The following is an 11,911-nucleotide window of genomic DNA, read 5'->3' on the forward strand; positions in this document are numbered from 1 at the left end:
AACAACAAAAGAGACAACATTAAAAAAGGATGAAGAAAAGTAGAAATGTCACATAACACTCTGAAAAAAGAACGGGACAGTTTGGTGGGGTGCAATACCCACTTCAAGCCATTTGACTGAGAATAAACTACCTTATTACACAATGCTCACACTTTCAAATGCTTTACCCTTGTTTGCTAGTATTTCAAAGTAGAGTTCTCAAAAGAATCTCATGTTTCTTTTTCCTTAACAGGGACAGGAAATGACAATTTAGGAAGGGTAAATTTGGGATTTTTAATTCTAAATAATTTCAAGGAGCCATTTTCATGAATCAAAATTCTTCCTGTTGTGTTTGATGAAACACATGGAAAGGATGTTCTCAGCCTTTCTGAGCAAAGAACGATGCAAATGTCTTGAATGTATATACCTAATAAAGCCACACTAATTTTTGAAACAAAAAATAATTTAAAAATTACTACAAACTTTCCCTTCCATGAAAATGCTCGGTGTTGAGAAAAGATGCTAAAATTGATCTGTGTTATGAAACCCCAATTCCAGTACCCAGTACACTCAAAAATGTACCAGCTGATATTCTGCAAGTGTCTAAATGAGAATGGATGTCTAAAAATAATTTCAAAGCCAAAAGTCACAGAATGATGCCCCCGTGATACGCACATGTCGTGGGGTTAGCAATCTTCTGAAGGAAATACCCTGGTTTTACAACCCTGGACTTCCCTCCTGGACAAAGGGGGTGGTGAAAATGCAATATGCATATGGGGGAACTAATCAGGCTTGGGAAAGAAGTGTAAATGAAAGCTGCTGCTGTATTAGGTCGTTTTCAGTTTGAGGAAGTTAAACCAGATACAGAGTCCTTGAAAGTCTAAACTCATGCAGCTATTTTGCAAATTCTCTGTATGTGGATCTTAGGTTTCCTAACATATGAAAACTCCCCTATTTGCACTGGGCAACTAGCTCCTGCTAATGCTTCCATCACAATCCAGCAAAGTAGCAGCAAAACTTCCAAGGGCCAATCTAACACCATGGATGCAGTCAAAGCTGAGCATCCAATACATGACAAAGGCATTCAAATGTAGCTCTAATTAGGATTACCTGAAAACAAGGATACAACCAACTACAGAAAAACGGGGATGTTCTTTGTTGACATAAAGATACTTGAGCCCTCAGTGCAAGTTGCAGGCCCTTCTCTGCCTGGAGGAATTTACCTGTCTCCTAATTACCTAACCTTAGCCCAGGGGTACACATGCTTATTGAGCAGAAATAGGACCACCACACAGATTCTAACACAAGAGTCACTGGACAGTAGGAAAAGTAGGTGGAAAGACCCTTCAGCTACCTTGAGGGAGCACTTCTGGACCCTAACCCTTTTTCCTGAATTGCTCTGCATTTTACAAAGATCCTAGACAAAATTAACAAATATGTGTGTGTATATAAACCATCCAGGACCAGAACTCAGTGCATTTCCTGATCTATGACAATTAATGGTATTTTTTGGGAAGTGGGAGATAAGAGTTGAAACCTATCCCAGATGCAACTGCATGAAATGCCTCATCAGACCTTTCATCAATTAGAGTCACTTGGAAAGCATCAGCCTTACCATGGTAGTGCGAGACTAATCACTTAGTTAACATTAAGAAAGCAAATAAAAAAGCCCATAGTATATATCTTGATATATCTTACCTCAGCTTTTATCTTTTACTTCATTAGACTTGGAAGAAGTAGAATCCCAGGAAAAATAGACTTCTACAAGGATGAAGATTTTTCTTAACAGGGAGTTTGAAAGATTGTGATTATGTCACTTACTGGAAAGTGATACAACAAAAGCAGTACACAAATAGTGAATACGTTTATTCACTGTAAGTTATCGTAAGAGGACATTTTATATTTCTTTCACAGTGGAAACAAAGCCAGATGAGCTAATCTCAAAAAAGCACTGTAAATAAAAACGCTTCTCACAACATGTCTGCAGAATTCACAGCTGCAAAGCTGATGCAGAATGTGGATCTGTGAATCTATAAAATAATTCTTCATTCATGTAAAAATACATGTAAGTGGACTTTTTATTTCCAGGGCTGTTAGAAACAGAAGTACACCAGCAAGAACAAAAATGTATAGAAGTTTTCAAAATCTTTTTTGGGAAAAAAACCCCAAACTAGAAGCAAACAAGAAAACATAGGCAGTCCACACTATATGACATGTTTTTCCTCACATGTGTTCTGCCACTGACATATGGAAAAGAATGAAAGGACCATTTTAACCAGTACATTTTCAGTTTTATTTTAAAATCCTTAGATAAGTGTTAGGTGAATTTCAACTTATATTTTTGCTTTAAATAAAAATAATTACAAGCTTTTGTTCTGTAATTTTGGGTAAACAGAAAACTGGCAAGCAAACAAACTTTAGTGAAAAAAACCCAACAGTTCTGTACAAGATTCCATTTTGGAATTTTTATTTTAGACACAATTAAGGGTTTCTTTTCAGATTAAAACGATTTCATAGAGTAATTTTCATGCAACAGAGTGAACTTTTTTCCTATGCTGTCTGACAGCACAGGAGACAAATGTTCACATGGAACAAGTTGTTAAATAGTTAACCATGAATGCAAATACACTATGAACTTTAAAGAAACTATTTCAACAACAACAGTTAGGGTTTATGGGACATCAGCAAGGTGTGTAAACCAAAATATTTTGGAAATGTTTCAGTTACAGCAAGAGTAACACCACAGTATTTCCATTTTTGCTAAGAACACATGGAGCATCTATCAGTTCTAGAAGTGATTCCAGAAATGACACCATCAACTGCACCAACCTTAGTAAGTAATTACCAGATACATTTTAAGAGATTCTCAATGATTTTTAAGGTTTTGAAATTTTAACAGGAATATAAGTAGTGTAAAAGTCAGAAAATTCCTTATTATTCCTCTGTCTTGTTACAGAAGAACATTTTATGATACCTATCTCTTGCATCTGTGTCTTTCAAAACCTCATTGAATAAATATGCTTTACAGGTTTATGCATAAAATCTGTTTCAAAGAAAAAAAATCCAAAAACTAAGAGCTGAATTATTTTAAGTTGGCTTCCCCAGCCACTGAAATACAGTATAACTGTGTCTGACTTGCACAAAATTTTATAATTTATTTCAATATTCTTACAAGCTCCTACTCATTCAATCAACTTATTTTCCACATCAATTTATCTTAAGAAACCGTATATACATAAGAAATTATTGTAGATATCTTACACAACTTATCAAGTATTCAGACAGATGTGTGTACTGGTATTCACTGTGCCTGTGACATTACTTTCCTCCTATTTCATCAACAATGAAAGTCATCACCATCAAAAATTGACTTACAAATACAGTTGTTCAAAAGGTAGAAGACAAAAATAGAAAATAAAAAACATTTTTTGTTATGGTACTCAGAATTACTGAAAATGCCTTTGGTTTTTTCCATAAATATTCAAACGGCATATGAAACGAAAATCTCAAAAATTTGGATGTACAAATCAGTAACTCCTGAGTTATACTGTAGAAGCATTTTGGGCAATCAGTTGTAACACAGATGTATAGAAGGAACTTGCTTGAATACTCAAGTTAAAAAACCACTACATTACAGCACATGCTACTCTTCTAACACATGCTTTATGTTATGTTTTTAATAGTAAATTCCACCTAAATGCAATAGGCTCATGCTGGTATTTCATGAAGCTGTATTACAAAAGGAATTAACACTGAATAGCTACAAAAACGTTTCCTATTTTTAAGTAAACTGTAGCAAACCCATCAGCAGAGCACAGCGCCTCACTGGAATATGTCCTCACAACTTTTTTGTGTCATGGGAGACTGTAACACTGGCATTACAGCAACATTGTTTTTTCTTTTTTTTTCATACAATCAATCAAAATCTTACAAAAATATAGCCAACCAACATGAAATTATGCTGCATGTTCAATTCTGCCTAGAGATAGCACTTCGCAGTTACAGCTATGGAAGTCAAGTATTTGGAAGTTACGGCTGTGCATTCCTTACACAGCCACGTAGTCACACCATATAAACTTCTCTTTGTGAGGGGCAAAAGATGAAAAGTGCACTTTTAATCAACTGGAGAATAGAACTATTTTTTTTCAGCATGACATCATGTCTTACATTAGCATTCACACGCTATGCTAAGAATTCCATGTATTTTAGTACTCTTCATAATTCAGTAGCACTGAGCAAATGCTGCTGCATCTCCTAATTGATTTTGCATTTTGTAGGATTGTATTTATCATAACTTCATACTACTAATTTTCACTGATCTGCATTGTGAGCTCCCAGAAGTAACAGCCTGAAAGCAACCTGGGCACAGGGACACAAACAACCAGTAAAAAACAAAACCAAGTTTGTCAGCATGTGTAAGGACTGTGTAAGACGCAAATCTATGCATCAAGGGTGGCCTAAGCAGTGACTTTCTCTTGTCCATTACACACCTTTAAACCTCTCCAGCAAATTAAGCCTGCACCTTACAAACAATCTGAGCACAGGCAAAGCAGATTTCATCCCAAATTCATTTTGTCTCTCTGAGCAAGGTGTGGTCTCATTCCACATATTTCATAATTTCCATCTCTCGTTCTTGACCCAAAGTTGTTGCTTCAAAATGCATTTGAAACAAGATAACAGCATTTTCAAAGATGAGACACTGAGGCTCCAGTGCACAGAGTCCTCGTGTCGTTTACATAATTGATCAAAGCACTAAAGCCAGAGTGCTGCTGAGCTCTCTCCAGTCAGAGAAACCTTCAGCAGCCTGACTTCAGCTTTCTTGACTGGATTTCTAATTTCTGCAGTTCAATCAGGTGCCTAAAGATGAGGATGAATTCACTATGTAGGAGTACTAAGCCAAAGATACACAGGAGATGAGTAAATAGAGTAAACACAGGTCTCAAAATTAGAACTCTACCTACAATTGCCCTCATTGCCTCATGAAATTCCTTGCATCTTTGTTTTTGAATACTTGACCTTGAAACCTTAAAATACTCTTTCAGATTTAAGAAGAAAATAAACACAAATAATCAAAGTCATCAGCATCTGGAACATACTTATCCACTGTATAAATCTTTATCGTATGAACATAACGAGCAGCAGCTTTGGAGACCAGGGTAGAAGAGTAGAAATAGGCACCTAACTCCAGTTAACAGGAACCTGTATGGCATATGCTTCTCTAGCCCGTACTTCTCAGTGCAACTGGGGATTCTATTCCCTCCCTGAAAATTAAGGCATCCCTCTTAAAAACAACCAACCAGCCAAAACCCCACAAACAAATACATTTGACAAATAAAGAGAATCATCACAACAGAAGGAAGTAGCAGTGCCTGAACCTCATACATACACTGCTGACAGGCCACCTGCAAATCAAGTCTGCATTAAAGCTAAAATCCAGTTAATGTAACTGCTTGGTTTCATTAATTTGTTTGTTTGGGGAGGTTTCTCTGTGTGCTTCTTCTTGGTAGAGCTTTGTAAAAACAGTATCTTCAATACTCTTAAAATGAGATTGTCCTTTCTCCCATTAATCTCCCTACCAGGTGGGACAACTTCTCTCCCACAGGCAAACTGGCTAGCAACATTCACTTGTGCTTTAAAATTGAAATTCAATTTTCAATTCTACATGAATATTTACAAACTGTCACCCAATAACTTATCACTTAATATAAAGCAAACTATACTCAAAACATCAAAAGAATCTGTCTGGAATTAATTTCTGAATTGTCTAAAGTACTAACTTTCATGCAATGCATGAAATGACGTGGAGTATAAATTATTCTGAAATAAGTAAATTCATGCTAATGTGGCATTAGGGAAATTGTTTCTGTAGCAAATTTTTCACTTGTTAAATTTTCACTCATTAAACTCATACCCACTGATGAGGAAAAAATATTATGGAAAACTAAATAATCATCTTAAAGGTCTCCTGAACTTGGACATTAGGAAAACAAAATGTATTGAAATGCAGATTGATTTACATGTACAAAGACAGTTTATAAATTTTTGCACAACATTAAAGTCTTCTGTGGGACAAAAACAACAAATCACTTTGGAGGAAAAAGTGCAAACAGAAAAGCATCTTTACTGAAGCCAAGCATGGAACTCAGAAAGTTCCAAAATTAAACTCAGACTAAATCTCTCTTTCAGAACATTAGGAATCGTTTAACTAGAGACCAGCATCAAACTGAACTACCCCGTATTTTCCACTTACCATCCACTCAGGTTCAGAAGCCTGAACTTGCTCACCTTGTCCAGGTTTTAGGCCAACCTGAGTGTCAGATTTCAGTGTTCTCAAACTACAGAGAGGTGCAGGATGAAACTTATTCAAGGCTTGATGAAATGGGACACTGTATTCCCATTTTCTATCTCCTGTCAATTTTCTATAGTTTAGATCACCTTTGAAAAGAAGCAAGTTTGACTTCTGTAGCTCAGCATACAAGTCAGGAGCAACTTCACTCATACTGGAAAAGTCATGTGGTAAAGTCCAAAACATGTGGTCACAGAAAACCCAAACTCCCTTTTTCAAATTGCCCTCCCAGTTTATCCCACATCTAGACATCCACATATGATTAGCTGACCCCAGTTGTTTAATAGTCCAGTTAAAATCATGCTTTGTGGTATCTGATACATACCATGGAATACTTTTTCCATGAAAATAGACTTCATCAGCTAGCTTTGATGATAGCAAGAAATCAGCCAACACAAGATCACTTACAAGTTCAAATCCAGCATTATCCAGGATTATGTCAACTCTAACATTACTTCTTTCTGTTCTATTTTTTTTGGCATTTACAAGTAGTGACCAAACTTTTTCCATATCATTCACTAAGATGTAAGGTACCATGTTTTCCAGGGATTGCAAGGGACTAGATTTCTGAGAGCTGTCTTGACCAGCTGAAAAAGAAAGGTCACACTTATTGCCCCACAATGACACCTAGAAGGAAGAAAAAAAAAACAACATTTGCTAAGTCTCACTGTAGTTAGATTCTAAACTTTACGTACACTATAAAGATTTTGTTTCCTTGTTTTTGGTTTAGTAAATAAAGGTTCTAACTCCACATATTCTTCCCAGCTTTAATAAAACTCGACTTCTTGCACAGATATCTGAACATAGACAAGATTTTGTGGAAGAAACCAAACAAAGCTCTGGATTTACACAGGCATCAGAAGTCACAAAGATGGAAGATTTAGATCATCATAAACACACTGATCACAAAGCTCAAAACAGAAATATTCTCCATACTGCAATTCCAAAAAATATCAGTGGTAACACAGAATAAGGAATAATAAAAGCAGCTTTGTTTTTTTATTACATGCAGCCAAATAAGTATTTTAAGTATAAATATTTTAAGTACTCACTAATGAGCCCTTTGTAAAGATTCATCAATACTTGGTGTGCACTGTTGCCAACTAACAGACTTATTTGTAATCCCATGATACTTTGGTGTTTCTACCCAAAGGCACTATATTCCAAGAATAATGATGTTACAAAGCTTTTAAACCACTTCGGATTCAGACTGACTTCTAATTTTTTCTCCAAAGAAGTCTCAAAAACATTTAAAGTGCCAATTAAAATTAACTGTTTTAAGAAATTATAGGTAAATATCAAAAACGTAATCTGGAACTTGACTTAAAGTGTTTGAGAGATACTGGTTTTGAAGGAAGAATTGATGGGTTTTCATATACATAATGAAGACCAGCAGTTAATAAAAAAGTGTCACATTTATACAAGTACACAAAATGTAAATATTTCCAGAATAGCAGCAATACAGTATGGCTATCAGGACTTCATCACACTTCTACAAACAAAAGATCCATATTTTTATTTCCATATGAAGTTCAGATTCTTTATAACTTCAAATTCTTGTTTGTTTCATAGGAGAAATATTTTAAATTATTGTGTTAAGCACTACCAGTTTACCTGCAATAGCTTAAAAAGTTCCTCCTTAAGTTGCTTTTCATCTAGATCCTTGATGTTCTTAAGAAGTTCCTGAAAGTAAGTGCATAAGGCAATAACAGCTTCTTGGGATTCAAAGAAATTTTGAGCCTTTCCTTCCTTAAATACATCAAAGTTGTCAATAGGTGGGCTAAAAAGAGAAGAACAAATATGTTGACACACTTTCCACATTTTTCATGACAGCACATGCAAATGAAGCTCAAAGGTGAGCTTTTTTAGACTGTATTATAGGCCCTAGTTAGATTTTCCACTTCTCATTCATCATACTATATTTTCACACCTCTCCATAGCCCGATGTTGTATCTTGCTAAAACAGACACTACGCAAGGCACCTTTATATAACAATATATTCTGAAAGTGAACAAGTATTCAATCACAGCATACGGTGAGCACTTTGAACTCCAATCTTCAGACAAGAGAATTAAAACTGTAACATACAAGTGAACTCAAGTCAAGAAACGCTGGCCTGATTTTAAACGTGCTTGTGTGTGCTGGAGTGTACTTCCCATACCAAATTCTCTTAAAGCAACAGGAAGTTATTCCTATGAAAGTTTTTACTAGGATTTTGGAAAATTACCATGACAAATGAGAATGTTGTAATATATTAAAATTATAGACCAATCTATTATGAGACATATTTGCACGAAGACCTTTCAACAAACAACTGAACTTCCATCCAAGTATATCCTTAAGAGCAACTAAATAATGGAGATCAAGAAACTTAAAGCGTACTACTGAAAAGTATCTGCTCAGCTTTTAAATTGCAACCCAGTGGAGCAACTTCATATTTGAAGCTTTTGGTACAAGAGTTCAAATTACACAACATAACCAGTAGAAACTGAGTCCCGTTACTGTATTTGCATCTCCACAACACTACGGGTAAATCCAGCACTCATGGAGCTTTCAAATTTTTTTGGCAGCATTGGGATCTTAAATTGTTCATTCCTACCCCACGACGTTGTACTGGCACATCTCCATGGTACCAGCACAACAAGCTTTTCTTGGCCAGTTATTTTTAACCAGTGTCAGCTCCCAAAGTTCAATGCAACACATGGTCTACAAGCACTGCTGTAACTAAGAAGCTGGTGTAGAATGAACAACAGCGGCTGCTTAAGATGAGTCTGCTGCTCTAAGAAACAGTTCTCTAATGGTAACTTCAGATTTCAAGCTGCAAAACACGTTAGAATTACCAACAGATTTGTGGCTCTCATATACTGTGTTTAAGGCTTAAGAGAAAATTCTACACCAAGAAACCTTTTAGAAATGCTACATGATTTTCATTCACATTAGTCTGCAAGGTCAAGCTATACAGTCAAGCTTAAAAGTTTCCATGCAGACCAACTCACCAAAACTGAAGTGTAAAAAAATGAATAAGCTTCAAATTCTGCTGAATTGAAGAAGTAAAGGTATTAATTTTAAATCTGAGGTGCAAGATGAGGAAAAAGGAATATGATAAAAGCTTAAAATTTTCCTTTATCTTACTCCTCAGCTGTCTTGCTTTTTCCCAAAACAAAAATGGGTAAGAGCAGTGTTTTGCAAATTAACACACCAATCCAGTATAAATACGTACTTCTGTGCTAATGCTGCATGGATTCTTCGATACATGTAACACTCTACATACAGCCAAGGGGACTGAAACCAACTTGGTTCTCCACTTCCATTTGGTAAATTTCGTTGGTAGTCCAGGTATTGGTTCCACAGCGCAGCATCAGGCAGCTCATCTTCCAAAGGGGTCACCGGCTTGTCTGTTTGCAGCTCATTCCGCAGCTTGGAGAGGAAAGATATAGCTCTCTTCTCCGCTTCAACACCCTTCTGAAAAAAGTGGAGAACAAAAGTTCCTATTCTGTACATTTATTCCTATAGACACAGATCAGCCGTTCATGGAACGTGCAATATTTTAATTGCCAAATGAGAGCTCCCGACAAATCAGAGCTCGATTCAACAAAATACATTTTGGTGAATAAAGCTCATTTCAGATCAAACATCCTAAAATGAATTTCATATGGAATTTCTTTTTAGATTGGACTTTTTGCTTATTAGAGGTGATGAGTGTGTTGAAACACAGTCATGTTAAGAAGGTGTTACTGTCTATCAAACACTGCATTAACACAAAAACCCAAGTAAGTGATGAAATTGCAGAAGTGACAGATCAGAAAAAGGTCAGACAGAAAGGTGTGTTACAGAACTAATCAAAAATAGCTACTAGAAAGAAATGATCTTTAAAAATCAGACAAAAGGATTGAGACAAATAATGACTGTATAAGACACCAGTAAAAACAAGGCAGAGAAGGCGTCTCAAGGACTAGGTGTGTGTGGGGGGATAAACATCAGGGAAAATAGGGACCTTACACTTACCTCACCATGTTCTTCAAAAAATTCATTTTTATGTCGATGCAGAGTATCAATAACTCTTGTGAGGATCTGGGGCAGTCTGTCTTTAATTGTAAAATATGCAAAGGATCTAAAAAAGAAAGGATCAGTATTTTATTATTGTCAGCAAATGATGAAATAGCTTCAATTTCTAAAAACAAATGCACGATCTTTGTGCTAGTTTGGGCTGAGGTAGAGTTAATTTTCTTCACAGTAGCTGGTATGGGGCTGTGGTCTAGATTTGTGCTGGAGACAGTGTTGATAACACAGGGATGTTTTCCTTACTGCTGAGCAGGGCCTGCACAGAGTCAAGGCCTTTCATGCCTCACCCCACCCCACCCCACCAGCGAGGAGGCCCTTGCATGGGATACCAGAAGGGGACACAGCCAGGACAGCTGACCCTAACTCACCCAAAGGCTATTCCAGACCATATGGTGTCATGCTCAGCAGTGGAAACCAGGAGGAAAAGCTGACCAGGGAGCCTCTGCCGGGGCATCAGTCAGCTCGTGGTGAGCAATTGTTTTCATTTGCCTTACTTGTTCTTCTTGGGTTCTATTTCACTTTGCTCTTTTCATCACAATTTATTCTCATTCCAATTACTAAACTGCTCTTATCTCAGCCCACAAGTTTTCTCATTTTTACCCTTCCCATTCACTTCTCCTCACCCCGCTGAGCTGTGTGGTGCCTTGCTGCCAGCTAGCCTTATAACACAACAGTATTAAAAGTAGCTTTACGTGCCTTTAAAGCAGTGGACAGCAATAAAAAACAAAACCAAAACAAACCAAAAAAAACCCCTTCAAACTGGTCAGGTTCTTTGCCTACTTTTGCAAAAAATGATAAACAGCAGTCTTTTCAAGAAAGAAAGACTGGCCCTACCGAAACAGCGAGAAATTGCAGTTAATTCTAGGCTAAAACGCGACCTCTATTGCTCAGATACCCAGATGCAAAATCAGGGAAACGTAAAATTAAAAGTGCAGATATCTGCTCAAAGTTTATCACGTATCTCATATCAACAAGAAACACGCTCTCCATTATACCCTTGATTTACATTTTCTCTAAAGGCTGTTTATGTACGAGGACAACAACTAGAACGCGGCAAGGCCCGCAAAGAGCGCAAAGCGGGCCTGCAGGATGATTTTTATTGTGACATTTCTACCCGGTGCGTCGGAACCCTGGAGCCGAGCAGCTGCACAGGGGGCACGGGACGGGCGCCGATACCGCTCCACGGCCCGCTCTGACCGGGGATTGCGGCGGCGGCAGCGCCGCGCCCGCAGCGCCGCCTACGGGCCCCGGGTACCGCCGACGCTGCTGTCCCCGCCCGCCCCCCCGGGCCAAGAGCCGCCCCACGGCCCCGCCCAGCGCCCGAAAACCTTCGCTCCCCGGTGGTGGGGCGCCGGACGGCCCCTCAGCTCACTCCCGCCCCCCGCCTCGCTGCCGGTGACGAGCGCGCCCGGCCGTGACGGACCCCTTAAACCTGCCCGACAGGGACACCGGGAGCGCCGGTACCGCCGCCATCTTGCTCCGCCCCCCCGCGGGCCGGCGCCCCGCCCTCCCCCTGCCCTCTCC

General features: G+C 38.1%; 1 protein-coding gene across 2 annotated transcripts in view; it reads right to left on the reverse strand.

Annotated features, from left to right (window-relative positions):
* Nucleotides 1-11,875, reverse strand: part of ARMT1 (acidic residue methyltransferase 1) — a 49,827-nt gene extending 37,952 nt beyond the window's left edge. Inside the window, exons 1-5 of one of the 2 annotated variants that reach the window (XM_082303156.1) lie at nucleotides 11,811-11,875; nucleotides 10,331-10,436; nucleotides 9,546-9,787; nucleotides 7,940-8,105; nucleotides 6,230-6,952 (exon numbers count right to left, since the gene is read on the reverse strand). In XM_082303156.1, coding sequence (XP_082159282.1) covers nucleotides 6,230-6,952; nucleotides 7,940-8,105; nucleotides 9,546-9,787; nucleotides 10,331-10,436; nucleotides 11,811-11,860 — 1,287 coding nt within the window. In that variant the 5' untranslated portion in view covers nucleotides 11,861-11,875. Of the gene's footprint in view, nucleotides 1-1,727; nucleotides 6,953-7,939; nucleotides 8,106-9,545; nucleotides 9,788-10,330; nucleotides 10,437-10,755; nucleotides 11,641-11,810 lie in introns of those variants that run through there. The other variant, XM_082303155.1, reaches the window with a different exon arrangement.
* Nucleotides 11,876-11,911: the final 36 nt, after the last annotated feature.

The sequence above is a fragment of the Coloeus monedula genome (genome assembly GCF_965178545.1).
Source record: "Coloeus monedula genome assembly, chromosome: 2".
NCBI lineage: Eukaryota > Metazoa > Chordata > Aves > Passeriformes > Corvidae > Coloeus > Coloeus monedula.